The following is a 22,785-nucleotide window of genomic DNA, read 5'->3' as shown; positions in this document are numbered from 1 at the left end:
CTTAAAACCCATCAACACCCATCTAGCCCATCCCCTGCTCCCCTCCCTCCATCATTCGTTTGTTCTCTGTGCATAAGAGTCTCCTATGATCTCATTGAATTGAGCTTCAAAATAAAAGTGTCTGTGTCAATGTCTGTGTCATAGGATTATCTATTGGTAAGATGCTAATATGGAGTTTCTTTTAGTCTGTCTTTGGAAATAGTTAAAATAAAATAAAAATAAAACAAAAATAAAGTAATTTAAAAAATGGATGTCAATTTAATGAATCCAAACTAGAATGAATGGTGCTAGAACACATTTTGGTTAATGTGACCATAGACACATTCCTTAAAGGAATGAAGTGCTGAGAGTCATAGTGGAGAATAAAAAATTTAAAAAATCACTTTATGGTAAATCAAATAAAAATGCTAGGAAGTGAAGGAATAGTATTATATTGGACTTTTTAAAGTGAAGCAGTAGGAGCTGTCTTATAGATTTTATACTCACCTTTTAAAATTAAGAATTTTTGTTTTATGGAAAATCTATGTCACCATAAAGATAGAAAACTGCAGCATAGAACTACTTAATCTTCAGGGAGTTCTTTCCCATTCTTTACCTTTTAATTAAAGCTGTATAGATTTGCGGAAATGATATTTCATGTGTGTCAATTAGGAGTAAACAGCTGTTTTGATTCAGTAGAATGAAAGTTGTGGCCTTCTGTGAAGTAAATTTGAATGACATAATGAAAATACCCTGAATGACGTCTTTCTTCCTGTTGTCTAAAACAAGAAAATTAGAATAGTTAAAAAATATGCATCATAAAAAATTTAAAAAATTAAAAAATTAAATATGCATCATAATTCTACCACTCACAGATAAATACAAAAGGCTTACACAAATTTAATTCTAAATCATCTAAAGGAACAAATGGTCATTTACTTTAATTAAAATCTTATAATGTGTAATAATTTCTCCTTAACATAAATATGATTAATTTGGATTTGATCACTGGGAAATCGGAAATATATACTATTTGTTAAGCAATTTAAGTATAGAGAAGATTGGCATTTACTTTTGCTAGAAATAAATGCAAGAGCAATATTTTCAGACACTGTTATTAAATGGTATATCAAATTATTATTGACACCATATTTTGGTAAAATACCGTTCAATAGGAGGTGCTCTCAAATGCTGAAAATATTGCATGGAGAAATTAAGATAAGAGTTAGAGGCACAGAGATGAACCACAGCTGGGCTCTGGACCGAATAAAAGAGAATACTAGCATTTAATTTGGCTATTGCGGTCACAGAGGGAAATATAGAAGTTGATTTTTGGGTTTTGGGAGAAGGAAATCCCAGGCATTTTTTTGGCAGTGGAAAACACAAAGAGTTGGAAAACAGTATTTTTAAAATTAGCTGAGGACCATGTATGTACAAAAAAAGATAAGCTTCAAGATATAGAATTGGGACACACTAGAGATGTTGAATGATTACATCTCATTTTGCAAGCAATAGGAAAAGTCTGGATATAAATAGAAAGTAATTTACTAGGGCAGGTAGAAACAGGAAAATTAGTAAGCAGAATAATGATATAATAAAAACTTCATAAAGAATGTTGGCAATGGAACAAAATGAAAAGCTGAATATGAAAGGTACTGTATTAGAAAAAATGTAAGGCTGGGCAAATGATCAAATGTCAGAACTGAGCTGATGGAACAGTCAGGGATAATTTTTAAATTTTATGCCTAGTGGTTGGCTGAAAGAAAGAAACAATGAAAAGAAGAAGAGGAAGAAGCAGCAACAGCAGAAGCAGCAGCAGCTGCTATGCTATGCTGTGTTATAATAAATAAAAATAAAAATATCAGGAGAATTATTTTTGGGCCATAAGGTTAATTGGTTTGGATTTAACCTTGTTGAGATGACTATTCTATTGGGACTAACGAGTGAGTGTAGTTAGAAATGCATAACTCTGTCACAGAGGTTAAGGCTAGTGATAGATTTGAGAATGACTTATATTAACATTTTAGTTACGTTGACATATTATGTTCATATATTAGCATTTGGGAGTTGATGTGACCGAAGGAGAGTGTAATGGAAGGCTGACAAGCTACGTGAGATGATCATGTAGAAATGTCTACTGTAATGGAGGAAGAAGAGGAGTTAGATAAAGGTGGAGGAAAATAAATTTCTGTTAATAATAAATATGAGTGAGGCATTATGAAAATGGGGAATCATAGAAACCAAAGGTTTGAGAGAGTTTCAAGTAGGGGGAGTGAATAGTCAAAGTTGTAGATGCTGTAAATGAGAGTAAATGGACCAATATAAGGCCATTGATGTTGGCCCTGAGAAGATGAACGCACAATGAAGTACAATTGCAGAAGAACGGGGAGGCAGAAAAACATAGTTGCTTTTGCCTGGAGTGGTATAGATCTTATATAGATCTTATATAGATCTTAAGATAGATCTATAGATCTATATCTTCTATATCTATATATATAGATCTATATATAGATCTATAGATCTATCTTAAGATCTATATAAGAGATCTATATAAGATCTATATATAAGTGGTATAGATCTTATCTTATATAGATCTATATAGATCTTATATAGATCTTACCTTCGTAGGAGTTAAATTTGCATCCCATTAGCTCATTTTAATCAATAAGGTTAGTTAACATGTAATATAACTTCTACCCATCTCATGTTTTCATTGGGTAAATTGCTATGTTTACTTAAAAACCTCTAAATTGGGGCACCTGGGTGGCTCAGTGGGTTAAGCTGCTGCCTTCAGCTCAGGTCATGATCTCAGGGTCCTGGGATCGAGCCCTGCATCGGGCTCTCTGCTCAGCAGGGAGCCTGCTTCCTCCTCTCTCTCTGCCTGCCTCTCTGCCTGCTTGTCATCTCTCTCCGTCAAATAAATAAATAAAATCTTTAAAAACAAAACAAAACAAAAAACAAAAACTCTAAATGTCTTCAAATATGGTTTAACTTAGTTTTATCTGTAACTTAGGCTAAAGTTCCTACAATTAGGATCTTAGCAAGGTTTTACTGTAGTAAGAAAATTAGTGTATTTTCACTTCAAATTGCCTATATTTGAATTGTCTGTGTTTTCTGATACCTTCACTCCACACTGCCCGTGAATAATAAATATGGCCTTGTAGGACATTAAGACATTAAGATAGGTAACAGACCTGATCAAGAAAACTTCTTTGCAAAGCTTAGAAAAGGCATCCATAAGTCCTATAAAACATCAGCCCCAAGCTGAGTAGTCTGTAGATAGTGAGGTTTGTAAGTCACAAAGGATGTCTGAGAAGCCCTCCGAGCGGAGTTCAGTTATTGGCTGCTTGAGATTTGATGCTGTGAATTGACACTGACGTACTATGAAGAGGGCACAGCATTTACGAGAAGACACTTTATTTTCCAACAAATTCGTGCCCAAGAATGGGTGAAGGGCAGTGGGAGTTACAGGCTTCTAGTTATGGGATGAGTGAGTCACAGGGATAAAAGCTACAGTTTAGGGAGTGTAGTCAGTGGTATTATGCTAGCATTGTATAATGCCACTGGTAGCTGTGCTTGTGGTGAACGTAGCAGAACAGAGAGACTTGTCAAATCACTGTGTTGTATGCCTAAAACTAATGTAACGTTCTGTGTCAGCTATACTCAATTAAAAGAAAAGATGTGTATCTAATAGTCAAGCTCTTGGACTTTAGAAAATTAAATCAGCTTACACAAAATTTGAAAAATAATTGCAAGGACTGTGTTTAATAAAAAGTAAATCCACTGGACATTTGTTTACTTACTTATATAGATTGAGAAGTAATTTTGTTTACAAACATGCCCAACTTATGGTTCATATCTAAAAACATAATTTTTAGCAGCAAGTCTTAAGTGAATAATAGGACAGACAGGTTTGTCGCGTAATTTGACTTCAACTGTAGGTAAAATTGTGGCCACGTGTAAATCTGGCATCATTTCAAGGATTTAACCAGAAGTTCTTTCTTCCATTCCACTTAACAAAAATATTTCATCGTAAAGGGGAAGAAGAGAATATTTCATTCAATATTTAGACAGACAGATTTAACAGCAAGCACCTCCAGTAGCGAAACATGGTAGTTTTTAAATTTAAGGCTCTAAGGCTCTAAGTTAGAAATATTTGGCATCAGATTATTTCAACTAGTGCAGCTATTATAGGGAGGTAGGAAACCTGAAGGATCATGGGAACTCTTGTTAGGTCAGTGGGGGCTGTCTTGTTTACCACAAGCCTTAGAGGTACGCAAGTGGGTGGAAAGGAAGAAAGAGGCAAAATTGAATTTTCAGTTCCTCGGAGTTTAATATCATGGACCAATCTTTACAATGCTATTTTTTCTCTTCTAAAAACTCATGGGGGGAAATGGATTCTTAACATTAAAAAAAAATTTGTCAAGAAAAGTAATTATTTTATTAGTAGTTAAAAAGTATAGTTATTAGTAATACATTAATTATAATTGAAAGGCTATTTTATTTTATCTATTTCATCCACTTTCAGTATAAGGCAAAAATGCTTTGATAATTACTGTAATTGTCAAGACTTGCTTCTTAGTGAGTGCCCTCTCTGCTTTCCTGTTTTTTTTTCTTTTTGGTTGTTGTTAAGATTTTATTTATTTATTTATTTGTGTGAGAAAGAGAGAGAGAGCGCGCGAGCGCGCACAAGCAGGCAGAGTGAGAAGCAGGCTCCCTGCTGAGCAAAGAGCCCAATGTAGGACTTGATCCCAGGACCCTGGGATCATGACCTAAGTCAAAGGCAGCAGCTTAACTGACTGAGCCACCCAAGCGTCCTTGCTTTCCTGGTTTTTCAGAGAAACTTTCTGTATAACAGGTTCTGTACACTACTCTTTGCATACATAATTGCCTGAAGTTTTCCTGCAGAGAAACTCAGAGTAGTAGAAGAAAATTGAATTTCATGGCAGTTAAATACCTTGCCCAATCCCATATAGCTAGTGGAACTGAGATTTGAACACTAGTCTGCCTTTAAAGTCCAACCAAGACTTATACAAATGTTGTCTCTGTAAGGCAGGATGAATAGAAGAAGGTGGATTTTATAATATGTGAAACCAAGTGTCAAGTCCAAAACTGCTTCATTTTCTGGCTCTTTAACCTCAGAACGTATTCCTAATCTCTGTTTCCTTTTTAATTTGTTACATTGTCTTCTATGTTATAAAAACCCTCAATTAGAAAAATCCAGATAAAATCCTTATATAAAGGATAAGTTAAGAAATTATTTACTGCATTAATGACTCATCATCTTATTAAACAGGATTTCTTTAAAAATACCCACTGAAGTGTATGTTTCCATTAAAAGTTTAATTAATACATCTTCTTAACATTTGTTATCCTAGATATTGTTTACGTTACTGTAAATGCTAAACACAATATAAAAGTACAGTTTTGAACTTCAAAGAACTTATATCCATGAGTACTGTATAGAATTATTGAATCGCTATATTGTACACCTGAAACTAATATAACATTATATGTTAACTATACTGGAATTGAAATTAAAAGCTTAATAACAATTTTATAAGAAGAATTTAAATCCAGGGATGATGGAGGAATCAAAAATAGATAATTAGTAACAAGAGGAAAAATAAAATAAGAAGCATGCTGAAAGTATATATTGCTCTGGGAGTGGCTAAAAAAAAACACCACCACTAAGAAACTCAGTATTTGAACAAGGCTTGAAGGGTAGGTAGAGTACTAATAGGAAAATGAATAAATAGACTGGAAGAAACTATATTTCCTATACAATTACCTAGGTGAGCATGATGGCAAGGTAAGAGTAAGTTCTCTCTTGCTTAAGATGTGATATTCTTACATACAGTGGTTAAGAAGAGGCTGAGAAGGGAGGAAAAGGCTATATTATAAAGTGCCTTGAAAATCAGGCTGAGTTATTTTTACTTAATTAAGAGAGTCATAGACATTTGTTGACCTGGCAAGTTATGTGTTAGGTAACACAGCACTCTGGGACTGATGGGTAAAAATTGGTCAGATTCCATAGACAGGAGACTTGAGCTATTCTAAAGCAAGAACTAGTTCTGCCCAAACTAGATAACTGGGCATAGAAAGAGGAATGAATAGGAAAGACTATTCCATATTAACATGTATAAGACTTAGATATTAAAAATTAAGAAAGTGAGCTTCAGTATTCAAGAGACATTTTCAGAGCAAAGAGTCAAGAAAAGAAACTTGTGGGCAGGTAGGCAAGAGAGTCTCATGAGGTCAATTTTCAGGAACATATTCTTTGCTTAAAAAACAGAAGTTATATCATACTTTGAGAGTGGGTGACAACTGTATTTTCCTTGGCTAGATAAGGAATGAATCCATGTTAACTGCAGAAAGTGTTATATTATGCAAAGTCTATAACAAGATCTGTGTTTATGTCTGTAAAAGAGAGTCAGCGATACTTTAAAAGGAAATTATAAGATTTAATGGAGCTTTATATTGATAATGAGATTTCTGATGGCTTCAGACCATATTAAGTACCACTAATAAAAAGCTATGGTGTGCTAAAAATTATTGCTCCAAGAATGAATAAATGCCACTTTATCCTCTTCATTTCTTTTGAGTAAGAGGGACAGGATATATCTTTTCTTTAAAAATATCTTGTGTCTTAATGAGAGAAATGTAAGGATATCTGTAAAAGTGAGTATTTTTTCAATGGGCTTCTGGCTGTCACTGCAGAATTGTTTTTCTTTTGGTATGGGAAGGTAAATGAATACTAAGTAGGCCACCAGCATTGTGGGCCACGATTGTTATATGCTAGGATATATGATTTGCATATATTACTTTATTTAATCTGTAAAACTCTACACATTTGGTTCCATAATAATCTTCATTTTACAGACGAAAAAATTTAGGATTGGAGAATTTAAATAACTTGTCTCCAAATTAAACAGCTGGTAAGAATTTCTAGTTGAAGATAGTTGCAGTGGGAATTGTAAAGGGCAAATGGATGAATACAACTCACACGTAGGTGTTGGAACCAAACAGTCTTGGTGACTGATCTGAATGTGAGATTGAGTAGATTTAAGGCCAGGAGTTTTCTAGGATTGCTCCAGGGTTTCTGGCTTGCAAATAAAGTATAGAGTTGTTCCATTCCCTGGCATAGGGAATATGTGAGAAATCTATACAAGAAGGGAGATGATGAGTTTGAGCATATGCCTGCTGTGACGTGAGTGTGAGATTTGCTTGGGGCTAGATTCAATAGGCTGCTGATTAGGAGGTTAGGCAGGAATGGACCAGAGGTGGAGCTTTTGGAGTCATCGGTTATGAATTAATCATAAATATGTGGATGAGTGTATGATAGTGCTCAAAGAACATGTGTAGAATAGAAGTAAAAAGGACTATGTGTGTCACCCAGGGGAACGACATCCTTCAAGTGGAGGGCAGAGAGATGAGCTCACAGAAGAAACTGATAAGAGTGTCCAGAAAAGTGAAAATCCTCAGGGCACACATGGTTCCATTTTTATAGTTTAATGATGTCACTTTCTGTGAAATAGCTATTACAATATTGCATCTCCTCTACATCCCTCCTCTGCCCTTGGCGTATTAAATGGCACATTGTGTATTTCCATTAAAAGAGGAGGGGAAGAAAAGAGAAAATATGTTATTGAAATTGACAGTGCATGATGTATGATTGACATGGGTATTTGTATACGTGTGCATAACTGTGTAGGTACGTTTTGACACAAAGACTGGTGAAATCTTCAAAATGAGAAACATTTGCTTTTTACATAATCCTGGGAGGGTGGAGACAAGGAGAGAGAAGGCCTATTATAGTTCTTTCTTATGCAACTAGTTTTATCCCAAGTCATTCATAACCAGGGATGATAGTAATTTTGAAAGGATTATGCAAATTGTACCCCAGTTGGTCTAAGTAGAGGAAGTAATGTTAAATAAAGAGATCTTGGTTAACAGAAATTTCTGTCATAGAAATTTACATCATTGGGGCATTGGGTGCCTCAGTCCATTAAGTGTCTACTTTCAGCTCAGGTCATTGGATGGAGCCTAGCATTGGACTCCCTGCTCAACAGGAAGCCTGCTTCTCCCTCTCCCACTCCCCCTGTTTGTATTCCCTTTCTTGCTGTCTATCAAAAAATAAATAAAATCTTAAAAAAAAAAGAATTATTTGGGAAAACAGTGGGAATATATTTGAAGTAGCTGTTCAATGAAACAGTGATACAATTTTGGATAGATTCTAGTTTAAAATTTAGAGTGGTCTGTTCAGTTATTTTTAGCCTCAGAACAAAATTAGTTTTCTCACTTCAAACTAAAAAAGAAGAAAGCATAAATATTTGGAGTGCTATGAGGCCATGGGCTAGCCTGCAATTTATGATTGGCCTAATCTGTACTCTTAGAGATAATTTATAGTACCAATATTTTTAGTACCAATATTTTTAGTATTTTACTCTTTATTTTAATTGATGATTGATGGGTAATTGACATATAAAGTACTTCAAAGCATCTCTAAAGAATCTTCACTTTTTTTTTTTTTTTTGGTGTAAATCTGCTGGTCTGATACATCTCCTTTATTTCAGTCTGTATTACATATTAACATGGAGGAGGTTGTCTTTGTTTTTTTTTACTGGATAAATGGGGGATGTGTCTTCTTGAACTTATTTCAGTAACACTTTATATCAAATAATTTTTAGAATTCTGTAAACACAATGATTTGCTTTAGAAATATATTAATTTTATTTAGATTTAAATTTATAACTTGAAGGAGTTACCTTCATTATAAAAGCAAACACTTTGTTATTTTACTCATTTATTTAAACCATAAGTCAGTAATTTTTTTTTTTTTTTAAGATGGGGGAAGAATGGTTATTGTCTGTGTCTGAAAATCTGATTTTTTTTATTTGTTGTAGGTTTTATTGGGATTTAATAATGCTTATAATGATGGTTGGAAACCTGGTCATCATACCAGTTGGAATCACATTCTTTACAGAACAAACAACAACACCATGGATTATTTTCAATGTGGCTTCAGATACAGTTTTCCTTTTGGACCTGATAATGAATTTTAGGACTGGTACTGTCAATGAAGACAGTTCTGAAATCATCCTGGACCCTAAAGTGATCAAGATGAATTATTTAAAAAGCTGGTTTGTGGTTGACTTCATCTCATCAATCCCAGTGGATTATATCTTCCTCATTGTAGAAAAAGGAATGGATTCAGAAGTTTACAAGACGGCAAGGGCACTTCGCATTGTGAGGTTTACAAAAATTCTCAGTCTCTTGCGTTTGTTAAGACTTTCAAGATTAATTAGATACATACATCAGTGGGAAGAGGTAAGACATATCTTTTACTTTTTTAAAACCACTATAGCATGAGATTGTTAACTATAACTTTTAAGATGAACACCTGTGCTATGTTTAATGAGTTTTATGAAATTCAAGAAGACAAATTCTATTTATTCCTTTTGGTGCATGAGTGATATATTTGTATCTTCAAAGATACGGTCATACTGGATTTGAATCAGCTGAAAAAGTAGTCATCGTAAAACAATTTTTTTATGCCAATTAAGTTTCTTTTTAAAAACAAATCCACTTTAATCAACAAATGTTTATCCTAATCAATGGAATCCCTCTTCTACCATGGGAAGTTTCTTTTGATTTAATATGAATATATCAATTGCCATCTTTGACATAGATGTGTAGGCTCTGATTGCTAATCTGGTTTGTATCACTAGTTCTATGAGATAATCTGGTTTATGTTTCCTCTAATATTAAAATTTCAGAGAACTTGCATTTATAGAAAACAGACTTTTAAAAAGTATTTCTAGTTGTATATGTAAAGACCGATTTTAGCATAATAATTTTGCCCAGTGTTATGCTCTGCCTGTAATTATTTCTTGTAATTTCTCCCTATTAATTCATTTCAAAACACTGAAAAATAGCATACTCAGGAGGGAAATTATTACATAGAAAACACAAATAGTGCAATGAATAAATATAATGAATCTGGCCAATATTTTGCTGAAGAGGGCATCTGTTGTTCTTACAGTGTGGGTAGGACCGGAAAGGGCTCAGCCAACTGGAGTTTCGAAAGATCTGAGTTAAATGTATCATCACTGAGCAAAGGGGTTTATGTCCCGAATTCCAGAGACTGCTTCATAACCTTTTTGACTTTATTTTCCTTCTAAGTCTACTTTTTTAAGTTAATTATAACCTGAATTTTATTGTTGCCTAAAAATGAGGATCAAAGAGGCTTATAGTGTCAGAACTGGACTAATGAAAACAGTATATTGGCAATAGATTAATTATTGCTTTACCACTGCAGAAATGCTTTTTGAAATTTTTAGGAAGAATTATGTTTTAGAATTTAGGTTTAAACAAGTCTTAAAATGGAACTTCTTAGCTCAGAACATTAGCTCTGCTTTCTGTGAGACTCTAGCAGTGTTTTGTGTGTGCTTGTCAATGACATTTTAGTTCACAGGATTTCAGGAAATGACATGCAATAATAAAACACTACGTAAGATACTGCTGAAAGGCATAAAAATGGATCATTCTTAAAATATGGATATGGATTATATTCAAAATCGAATGAAGCACATTTGAGAGATTGGATTCATTTTGTAATATGTCTCTATAGAGCACATTCCACCTAAAATGTAGTAAATGTTTGGTTCTTAAACTTTATTATACTGCCTTGAGATTAATATCAAGCCAAGGTGATTATTGATAATAATAGTTAATATTTATTGAGGGCTTATTATGTGTCAAATAATATATTCTATTCCTTACATGATTCATTCATTTTCCTAATAATTCTGGTAGCTTGCCCAGATTTACAGAGTTAGTGAAAACTGGAGCTGGGATTCTAATCTTGGCGATCTGACTTCAGACCAAATGCTCCTAACCACGGAACTATATAGCTTCTCACTATAACATACACTCGACTGCTCTTAATACACTCTTAATATTCTGTATATTCCACCATATTTAGAAATTAAAGGAAGCTTTTCTGAACAAAGATTGTGTCTATGCAATGTAAGAATTGAACATGAACCCCTTAAAACGTCACAATTTTTTTTTAAATAGTCTGTAAAAAGAAAAGTTATTGATATAAATAGTACCAGTTAAAAATACAGTGGGCAATGTGACTATTTTTCAATGTCTTGTAGTTTTAACCCAATTACCCTAGAGAACGGCAGCAGGGGGAACAGATGGTATCCTATCAGATAAAGTGGCAGGCCATGCGGTCATAGGAGAGGACACTTCTTACACTACTGCCCTCTGGTTCCTGGCAGCAGTTACAGTCACCTAGATCTGGGAAACATGATGGTTTTTCAGAGATGCCGTGATATAATTCAGGATCATCGGCTCACTGCCATCATTACTATAAAATGCAATTTAGTATGCCCTCACAGAAATTTGGTAACCAAACCCACTGAAGCTAGAGTTGTGAGTTGGCAAGATCTTGCTTATAAATAAATGACCTTGATGATAAATGAACCACAAGCTCATTTAAGTGAAGAATGTTTTCTTTTTTATATGATATCCCTGTGTAAAATTGCATATATCATGGATATTTAATGTCTGCTAGTAATATTGTTAAATGGGAAGAAACTGTAATAATTAATCCAGAATTTAATACAAATTCATTATTTCATCACCTATATGATTCACACAGAAAGCACAGAGGAACTTGAATGGTTCCAAACTGGCAAATCTCTACCTGAGTTTTACAAATGCCCACCAGGATGTGTTTACTTATAGAAAATACAACAAATAAGCCAGAAGACTTTGCTCTGTGAACATTTGGAATAAGACCGCAGAGGAAGATGTGAGTTCACCCACATGTCTTTGAGTTCTGAGTGTTTTAGTACCAAGCTGGCTAATGCTAAATTCAGCAAATTTGGGGAAGTAATGTGTGAAGTCTGGAAGCTGCCACTGTTCTAAATGAATCATTCCCAAGGAAAGTGGCTGCCTTCTATAGGAAACTGCTTCCATCTTCAATGATACTTTTTTTTTTTTTTTTTCGGTCTGAATTAGTTCAACTGAAAAACAACAAGAAGTGCCAAAGCCAAATAAATTAGAGAAATATTGTGAATGAAATACAGAAACTTTAAAATTTAGTCTTTATGTTACTGTCATTACTAAAATTGAATGTAGTGGCTAATGTAGACGGAAAGAGGTGATTAGGCCAACTAATTTATGAAACACTGGTATTAAATAATCAGGAGAGAAGTTATTTTCACAAGGCAATTTTCTAAGATCAATGGCTTTCAGATGCAAAAAAATAGAACTCTCTGATTCTATCCTGAAAATATATGTATTGCCAGGTTAGGTGAAAATCTGTAGCAATTTGGATAAATCAGGCCAAGACATTCCTTTTCCTGTAATCTCCAGAAAACCAAAGTGTATCTTTCCCATTCTTGTATTTTGGTTGGGGGGGGGGGGGATCATTCCCTTAATTCATCATTGTTCTTCATGTTGTATTTCAAGTAAAGAGTAACTCAAGCTGGAGTGTTATTTTGTTACCTATCACAGGGGGAAACCTATTCTCTGACCTAAAAGAAACAGTGAGGAAATCCCTGGAAATAAAAATAGAATCTTAGTAACAATTTGGGACCATGGCAAGCCCTGAAGAGATAAAAGGTAGATTAAGAGGGTACTATATGGGAGATTATTCAGTTAGCAAAGGTGAAAAGTTCTAGGAACCTTAAATCCCTCAGCTGCTGATGTCAGTCATTTCATCAAAGAGGGATAGCCCTTGATATTATTTGAGATTTCAGAAACATAATTGAAATGAGAAATGCTTCTCTGTAATGGTTATTTTTTTGTTGGATTCAGTGTCACATAAAGTGTGAATTCTTCATGAGCAATGTAAAAAAATGTGTGGGAAATGCATAATGCTTGTATAATAACTATGGCTTTGGAATACACACATAAGATATTTTATTTTGTATCCCCATCTCCTGTCCCCTCAATCCTCCATGTGTAGATTTTAGATATACCATAATTAACTAAATCTATCTTGAAGCAGGAAGAGGGCTTATGGTTCTGATCTTCATATATGTCTATAGCAATTTCAGATAAATAGGGTGTACGGAACATTGAGCTGCTCTTCTAGCAATCAATATTAGATTTTTATGTTAGCTCAGAGATAGGTTTATATACAAAGTATGTTTAACAACGCAGCATTAATAAGGAAATTTATTCCACAGGGAGCTAATGCAGACTGTGGTTTCTGTCTTTGGTTAATTTTAGCATTCTAATTGGATTAGATTAGAAACTAACTCTTGCTATAAATTGCCTATCTATAATTACACAATACATATTCTAGCTACTTTCATTTTTTCAGAAAACGCATCAAATTCCAAGATTTGCCATAAGCAAACACCAGTGTTTTCCTAAACTTACTCCTCACTCAAACTGAGAGGCTCTCTATAGCCCATCACATCAAATCTGTGTTTCTTCACTGTGCCTCCAAGGTTCTCCAGCAAACTGTTCCCCCATTTCACCCCTGTCACTTTACATTTGTTCCCAACAACTCTCTCCTGTTTGTTTTTTAGTTTTACAGTGCTTGCAGAGAATGAGTCTTTCTGCTTCTGTAAATTTGCATGTGCCACACCTCAGATTTGCAAAGTGTTTTCTTCTTTTCTATCACTCCTTTAAAAAAACGAGGCTCCAACTCATCTCCAGAAAATATTAAACATTGATGGACTGAGCTGTGATCGTCCATACCTTTACTGGGGGCAATTCTACCAGCTCTTCTCGCGTTCGTTCATACTGACAGCTTTGTTGCTAATGTTTATTTATATGTGTTTTCCTTTTCTTTTGTTGGCTATAAACGTCCACAGAAAACAGTCAGTGTCAGCTTTGCCTTTGAATTTCCTTGTATGCTAGCACAGAGTTCTGAAAGGTTATCAGAGCATGCCTATCCCCTAAATACATGGCAATCCTCCATGTTCTAAATCCATTAAATAATTGCAAGGGAATATTCATTCTTCACTCCCAAGCAATTACTGAGTAGCTTCTATGTGCAGATGCTGCATGAGAGAATTCAAAGCAGATCCCAGCTTTGTAGGAAAAACAGACATGTGAGCAAATAATCACAGATGGTGTGGTAAGTGGGAGAATCAAGGAGGGAGAGAACAACACAGCTTTTTTTGCACAAGAAGAGAGGTTCACAGAGATTTGAACTGGGTTTCAGAGCTGGAGACTGATTTCCCAAGCTGAGCAAAATGGGGCCGGGAGGAGCATCCCACTAAGACTTGAGGAACAAGCAGCCCAGTACAGACAGTTCTGCACCTCAGAATCTAGCTTGTGAAGGGAATGAGTTCGGAGGCGTAGACATGAATTTATGCTAATGATGAACTTAATAAAGTGTCATTGAGGCATTTGAAGCTAGGGGGAGGGGTTACAATTTAGAGTGCCACAGAGTGAAGAGGGTTGGAGATCACTGTGGAGAGACCTAATAATACCAGTTGGGAGACAGATATATGACTCACCTGCTTTCTTATATATAGGCAGCGCCAAGCAGGGTACTGTTTGGTTATCTAAAGGGAGATTTAACTTTGCCAACAATTCTTACCCTTGCAATGTTTGTACCGATAGTAAAATATGAGAAGATCTTATATCAAGTCTTTTTGTAATGTTTCATATTTAAGTATCAATTATATTTGGCATAATTAATGTTGTCATAATAATATATTACTGTGTTAGTATATATAACAATATATATCATGATTAATATTATTGATCCAATTATATTTGAGATTTGTATTGCACGCCTCCAGCAACATGGTGATGTGAAATGAACCCTATACTAGAAATTAGTATATGTAGGACTTTATTCAAATTGTGCCTTTTATTTTCCGTGTAATCTGGGGAGAAGTCTTTAAAGTGATTTATTCATCTATAAACTTAACATAGCAGTCATGAAGTTCAAATGAAATAGGATGCATGGAAATTGTTTGAAACATTTAAATTGATGTATGCCCATTATATATATATATATATATATATATATATATATATATAATCTGTATACTATTATATATAAGATTCATGATGTCATCTTTCTCAGATTAACATGTGTGCTGACTCTAACATTATTACGTGTGTGTGGTGAGTTGCTTAATATTTTCTGCAGGCAAATATTGATTCTGCTAAAGACCACTAGGTGTCCTCTATTGGTTGTGTTACTTCAGGGTTCTATATTCGTAAAAAAAAAAGAAACAAAATTATCTTCTTTGGAAATTGTTCACTTACATTCTCTTCACTTGATCTTAGCCAGAAGGCCGAGAAGCGATTCACTTACATTCTCTTAAACTCACCTAATTCCTTGTCTATTTATGTCTGGATAAAATAGATGACTGTGGATATTCATATATGCAAAAATTACTTCTCTTTATATAAACTTTCTCCTCAAGTTAAACAGAGAGTTTAAGTTCTTTCTCTAAGGAATTATTTTTATTCCTTATTGTTTTCAATTATCGTTTTTATGGCGGTATCTTAACAGATACCCTAAAGTTCTACAGTACAGTGTGATGAGTTTTATTTGGATATGAAATGTTGTTAGGTCAAGACAATGAAGTAGTGATTAACAAGGTGTGTGTGGGTCTATGTCTGTGTGGGTTAGAAGTGAGATGTGTAATTTTATGAATGCTCTTTGTTCAGTGCATTGCAACAGATCCATATAATTCTGATGCTTTGTTAAAAAAAAAATAAGATCATATCTGAAACGTTCAGACCCCTATTTTAACATTAAAATAGTAGACTTTATTAATGTCCTGGTATTGACTCAATCTGTGTTCCCATTTTGCATGTGTTTATACACTTCCATGGCTATATATTGATAACAGCCAGACTCATATCCAAAGTTTTAAAATTATGGTCCCCCGTCTCAAAGTCTACATGAATATGTGACACCTTTATAAAGAATCTCTTGATATCCTCAAGCTCGGTATACCCATTTCTCCTTCTCTCTTCTTTCCTTTTGCCTTTCTCCTTTTCTCATTTCCTTTTACTCAGTTTAAAATCTGAGAGGCATCCTTGACCCCTCTTTCTTTTTCAATCTCTGTAGCTAACAGTAACCAGGTCCTGTTGGTTCTACTTCTTGAAGGTGCTTTGAATTCTCATACTCTTTCCCTGAATCTTTTCTATCATCATCCTAGTTTAAGCCAATACAAGTTATTACTCAATTTTTTTTAATTCTCACTTTTATAAGGGACTACTTACTAGATTTTAAAATTCACCCTTATAGGCGTGCGTGGGTGGCTAAGTCAGTTGAGCGTCTAACTCTTGATTTTGGCTCAGGTCCTGATCTTGGTTGTGAGATGAAGCCCCATGTGGGATTCCATGCTCAGGAGGGAGTCTGATTGAGATTCTTTTCCTCCCTCCACCCTTCTTCCTGTTCACACATGCTCTTTCTCTCTCTCTTAAATTAAATGAATAAATCTAAATAAAATAAAATAAAAATTCACCCTTCTTTGCCCAAGACCTCAAAAATGGTGTTTTTGAAGAGCAAATATTACTGTGTCATTTACCTGGTGAAAATATTTCTGGTTTTTCATTACTATAAGGACAATTTCCAAAATTCAAGGTCCTTTGAAATCCGAGTCTTTTTCAACCTCAGCCTGGGAAACTTCCTTTCCCATTATTTTTAACTATGCTGAAATTTATATGCTATTTTAAGGCCTTTACATATGTTGTTCACTTTTCTTAGAACTTTGTTTCTTTGGCCATCCCCAGTTTTTCCATCCCGTTTTGTTCCTTTGACTTTCACTTTAATTTAAATTTCCTTGAGGTGGAATTCACTAATCCCTCAGGTAATGTTAATTCTATCTGTAATATCCTGACATAGCCCTGTGCTTTTGTTATGTGACATTCATCACTTTTGTAATTTCTCTTAAACTGTACCTTTCCAACTATCAAACTCCAGAAGGGGATAGATTATAAATTTCCTGTATATTTAACTACTAGCAGAGTGTCTGGAAAATAATGGGGCACAAGAATATCTGCTAAATAAGTTAGATTATGTCCTCAAGGAAATTTCAGGTTAGTAGGAAAAGCAAATATGTAAACAAACATATATGTAAAATGATAAAGTATCTTGAATCCAATATTAGAGGCAATTATAGTATTGACAACAAAACAGAGAGAGATGCATTATGAGAGTGTGATAGGAGGTAGAAAAGGGGTTCTAACTAAGGCATCTAGTCATAGCATTTTGAAAACTAGCTTTGAAAGTGTGTGTCCTAAGATGATAAGTCTGGGAAATATTCCAAGGGAATTTAGAAATCATTGACAAAATCAAAGTTCTTCATTTATAGATGGGGATGATAATAATTTTCTGCCTAATCTCAGAGAATTGTTTTTGAAGCTGAAGTGAGGTATTATTGTTGAACATACTTTGAAACTATTAAGTTTATAGAAATGTAAATTATTGCTATCATGAACATTTCTATTAGTTTAAAATGTGAAAAATCTCAACAGGGAGTTCAACTGTTGGCCCTTTAATATGCTTGCTGCCTTTCCAAGCATTGGAAGTATTATAAATGCTATTATGTATTTATTTCTGCCTGACATATACCAAGTAGAAAATTGAAGTAGCAAATAAATCAGCAAATAATTTAGGACAAAATCCATTCAGCTTCACATTTAACTGAAGTTTCTGGAAAGAAAATGTCTCAGTTTCTCCTTCCATTGTGCACACAGTTAAAACATGTATTATAGCTAACTGCTATTTTAGGCTCATCTATCTGCTGTTAGAGTGAAAATTGGGAATGGCACTGGTTTATGAGTATTGAACATCACACTTATGATGTGATTCTGGTTTAAACTTGAATTCTGGTTAAGTTTTTCAGAGTGTTTCATAATAAACATGTGTTACTTTAATTATCTGGGTAATTATCTCAATTGAACAGGTCACTTTTATTTGTCATGTATACTGTGGAGCTCCCGTCTATAAACAAGAGAGGTGTGATGAAACATGACATAAATTGGAAAATGTTGCAGTGACACCTGAGAACATTATATTATTATGAACAATGAAATGAAATTAAACTCACTCTGAAGGGAATGTCAAATATATTTAATCAGAAAGGGAAAAATATGTGTTTTTTTTTTTTTTTACTTTTGTTAGATATAATTTACTTTAGATATAACATCCAAGATTTTTTTATTAATCTGAAACATTTTAGGGAACAAAATTATGCTTGCCTTATGTCAAAAGAAATAGTTGTTAGCTATTTCATTGGGCAAAGCATAGTCATTGAAATATATTAGAAATTGTCACAGAAAGTCAAGTTTTCTGAAGACACTTATAACTGTTATGAAAGCTCAAGAATAAATAAAATTAGAATCTTCAATCACACGGATAATGGCTGAGAAAGACCTACTTTGACTTCTCTTTCTGTCTTGCTGAGGTATGCACTTTAGATTTTGTATTAGAGGAGTCGTGTCTTAGTGTGAAAACGAAATACATTTGGTTGGTTATATAATTCTGGTGGCTATTTTGAGTTAAGCCTGCCATTTAGGCCATTTTTTTTTTAAAGAGGGTCAAAATCTTTTCTTACTACATCTTAAAGTGAAAGTAGACATTGAATAAGGATTCTGGAAACTAGTCCCGGGGTTCTATATAATTTAAAGCAGTTGCAAAGAAAGAGAATAGCTATTTTGAGATAATCATATTCGTCAGAAGTGGTGAAATCAAAAAGGATTTCCCATTTAGATCTGTCGTCAATGGGAATATTTGCCATAATGTGCTAAGTATCTCAATGTGCTGCTTTTTTGTGGTTACTGTTGTGGATATTTGAGGTGGGTGAACATAGAACACTGTTGGTGGGAATGCAAGCTGGTGCAGCCACTCTGGAAAACAGCATGGAGGTTCCTCAAAATGTTGAAAATAGAACTGCCCTATGACCCAGCAATTGCACTATTGGGCATTTACCCTAAAGATACAAACGTAGTGATCCAAAGGGGCATGTGCACCCGAATGTTTATAGCAGCAATGTCCACAATAGCCAAACTATGGAAAGAACCTAGATGTCCATCAACAGATGAATGGATCAAGAAGATGTGGTATATATACACAATGGAATACTATGCAGCCATCAAAAGAAATGAAATCTTGCCATTTGCGACAACATGGATGGAACTAGAGCGTATCATGCTTAGCGAAATAAGTCAAGCAGAGAAAGACAACTATCATATGATCTCCCTGATATGAGGAAGTGGTGATGTAACATGGGGGCTTAAGTGGGTAGGAGAAGAATCAATGAAACAAGATGGGATTGGGAGGGAGACAAACCATAAGTGACTCTTAATCTCACAAAACAAACTGAGGGTTGCTGGGGGGAGGGGGTTTGGGAGAAGGGGGTGGGATTATGGACATTGGGGAGGGTATGTGCTTTGGTGAGTGCTGTGAAGTGTGTAAACCTGGTGATTCACAGACCTGTACCCCTGGGGATAAAAATATATGTTTATAAAAAATAAAAAATTAAAAAAAAATAAATGAAATTCACCTTGATTAAAATAAAAATCCAGGAACATTTTGTGCCAGTCATTTCCAGATACCATTCTCTCATTTTAAAAATATGGCTGATGGCTTCTACTTGGCTTGCATGGTTGTTTAAATAATTGAAGAGAAAATTCAAGTGAAAGGGCTTTGTAAACGAATGTGGAAAGTCTAAAGAGTATATTATTTTAAGATATAATTAACCACCTAAATTATTTCAGTGATTTTTTATAGGATTTCTACAAAATAAAATACCCATCTTCCTCAATATTTTAGATCATAACAGAGAATAAAAAGTGGAATTCAGTTTGTGGTAACATGTCTTTTAAAATTTAAAATCCAAGAACTGTAACTGCCTAATAGTATCTTTTTAAAAAAAAATTTTTTTATTTTTATTTTTTAAAAGATTTTATTTATTTATTTGACAGACAAAGATCACAAGTAAGCATAGAGGCAGCCAGAGAAAGAGAGGAGGAAGCAGGCTCCCTGCAGAACTAAGAGCCCAACATAGGACTCGATCCTGGGATGCTAGGATCATGACCTGAGCAGAAGACAGAAGCTCAACCCACTGAGCCACCTAGGTTGCCCTGCCTGATAGTATCTAAAAGTACTATTGGGAGTATCTGCTTTGTGAGGTTACAGTCTTTGCATATAGAGAGCAGTTCTCCATTGTGTGTGAATATTGGTCTCCATGATACTGAGAAGGAGGATTAATATACAGAACAGAGGCTTCCCATTGACTGGCAGTGAATCATAAGCATTCAAGTGTCAGGTTTTAATCATTTTGTACCATTAAATACTTCCCCATTTTTATTTAATCTGAAATCCAGAGAAATGCAGTCTTAGATAGCCCTTAACCTGATTACCTCCTTTCTTCCCCCTGCTTCTGTAGAAGCAGAAACATTTTTTGACAGAAATTACCAAAAAATGCCAGTAATTTGTTACGAAAGAGTTATTGAAGAATTTCTAGATTTATAATAATTTAGGCACACATAAATGATTAACTTTAGAATAATATTAGAATACGTATGGATTCCAAAAGTAGTATATGTAGTCTGTCTCCTGACTTGCAAGGCAGGTTATGAGAAACAGACTTTGAAGTACTAAATGACTGACTAATTTTGTGTTCTCAGACATTTCTTGGGAATTACGACATAAATGACTAAAAGCTCACCGTCCAGGAATGATTCACTATGTCTTATGGCTTTCTCAGCTTCAAGAGTATTCTACAGACCTTCAAATATGCTTTCAGCCATTATCAAATAACATTTTAGCAGGCTATTGGTTGGCAGGTAGTGAGAGTAATTCTCAAGTAGTTGAGAGTATTCTGTATACAGAAATGATAGATAGGGGCTCCTGAGTGGTTCAGTGGGTTAAACCTCTGCCTTTGGTTCAGGTCATGATCTTAGGGTCCTGGGATCGAGCCCCGCATTGGGCCCCTTGCTCAGTAGAGAGCCTGCTCCCCCCTCCCCCCGCCACTCTGCCTAGTTGTGATCTCTGTCAAATAAATATATAAAGTCTTTACAATAAAACCCCAAAAGGATAGATATATGATTATCTGTATCAGAACTTGAGTGAGAGGTGCCTTTGTGTGAGAGAAGGTTTCCACTGGGATAGAAGTTTAGTTGGGCTGCATGAGAGACAGGAGGTTGCCAGCAAGCAATTAAAAAAGTATTTTACAGTTTTGCTGAAAACTTTTCCTGTTGCCAAATTACTAGTATTTGCCCAATATCAAAGATGAATGTTTTAATGTTTGTAAGTGTTATTGCTGGGAATTTTACCAACTACATCAACCATCCCCCTTCCCATTTAGTTGAATTGTTATTTCAAATGTTCCAGAAATCTCCAATGTCTTTAAATTAGAAGGTGACTCTGTGGCTTCAGATGGAAACATTTCCAGTTAGCACAGGTCTAGCACAAGGCTACTGTTTTTGCAAGAATTCTGTAGTAGCACATTTGTTAAATGTATGATTCTATACATCTAGTTAAACACTATATATGTAATGACATACTAAATAAATCCTCTAAATAAGAGACCAAGTAGTTAAATACTTACCTGACTTCTTATTTGCCAACTTCATGTCTTCATATGATTACCAAATATAGTATTTGATGCATATTAATCGGCCCCCTGCCACATGCTGAACATTGTGCTACATATAGAAATACAAAGATAGATCATCAACAACTATGGCTAAAAGAGATTTTATAATATAGCAGAAGGGTTAGAAAAGGAGATCAACACTCATTACAGATATGTGTGAATTCTTTTCTATTGGAAATTGTTGAAAAGAAGATTTCAGAAATGATTCTGAGGCTACACCTCAGCTCTCAGCTCAGTCTGACTCACACAGCTCAATCAATTCCTAAAGTTGCTAATGGAGCATGAGCGAGGAGTGGCAGTGTCTGGGCCAGGTATCTGCCATCCTTTGATTTTTCCTCTGAAACAAAAAGGGGTGTTAAACACCATGCTTTACTAAAATCTGCTGAGTTATACTAACCAAGGAAAAGAAAACCACTTTTATTTAAAATAATACCAAAACTCCATTGAGATTTCAAAATGACTTCTTCATACTGGAATATGAGACATTTTCATTTCATTCAGATCATACACATTTATGAAAAATTTCTAAATATTGAAGGTTATTAGAAAGAAGAAAGAACAACATTTATATTTCATGTACAGTATTCCACAGTCTGTAATCAGTGAGAGAATTTAGCAAAGAAGAACCTAGCTTTTCTCTCACTTGCTTTCTTGCTCTTTTCTATATAGTATAGATGCTCTTGCATGGGGCTCCTAACTGGAAAATGTGTTATCACAATTAAATGAGCAGTCCCTAAGAGATACCAAGAAAGTGAGCTGCATTCAGAGACTGGAATGCCCAATATCGAATCAGCTAATCTGTAATTACGGAAACACCAGCTTTATTCAGAGTGCTTGCATTGTGTCCACATTTTGTAGGTAACTATAACATTCATTATCTTTGTGCCTCCCGGCTTCTGTTCGGGCTCGGAGGCCCTGGTCGCATGGGTGGCTGCTGCACAGACTGCTCTAGCTTTCTTTCCTGAGGAATCCAGGTGTTGACAGAGTCTGTATACAAAAGGAGTATATTCTTTACACCAAAGACCTTCTCAAATATTCCTTCCTTGTATGCAAAAGGAGTATATTCTTTACACCAAAGACCTTCTCAAATATTCCTTCCTTGTATGCAAAAGGAGTATATTCTTTACACCAAAGACCTTCTCAAATATTCCTTCCTTGTATGCAAAAGGAGTATATTCTTTACACCAAAGAC

At 34.7% G+C, this 22,785-nt stretch overlaps 1 protein-coding gene across 1 annotated transcript in view; it reads left to right on the top strand.

The window, feature by feature from the left end:
- The window catches only part of HCN1 (hyperpolarization activated cyclic nucleotide gated potassium channel 1), a 393,513-nt gene that overhangs the window by 40,899 nt on the left and 329,829 nt on the right, over window positions 1–22,785 (top strand). The window contains exon 2 of the mRNA XM_059173942.1: window positions 8,886–9,309. Within this exon, the coding sequence (XP_059029925.1) occupies window positions 8,886–9,309 (424 nt within the window). The remainder of the gene's footprint in view (window positions 1–8,885; window positions 9,310–22,785) is intronic.

Source organism: Mustela lutreola, chromosome 5 (assembly GCF_030435805.1).
Source record: "Mustela lutreola isolate mMusLut2 chromosome 5, mMusLut2.pri, whole genome shotgun sequence".
NCBI lineage: Eukaryota > Metazoa > Chordata > Mammalia > Carnivora > Mustelidae > Mustela > Mustela lutreola.
Note: the sequence above shows the minus strand (reverse complement) of the source record. Positions and strands in the feature narration are given on the sequence as shown.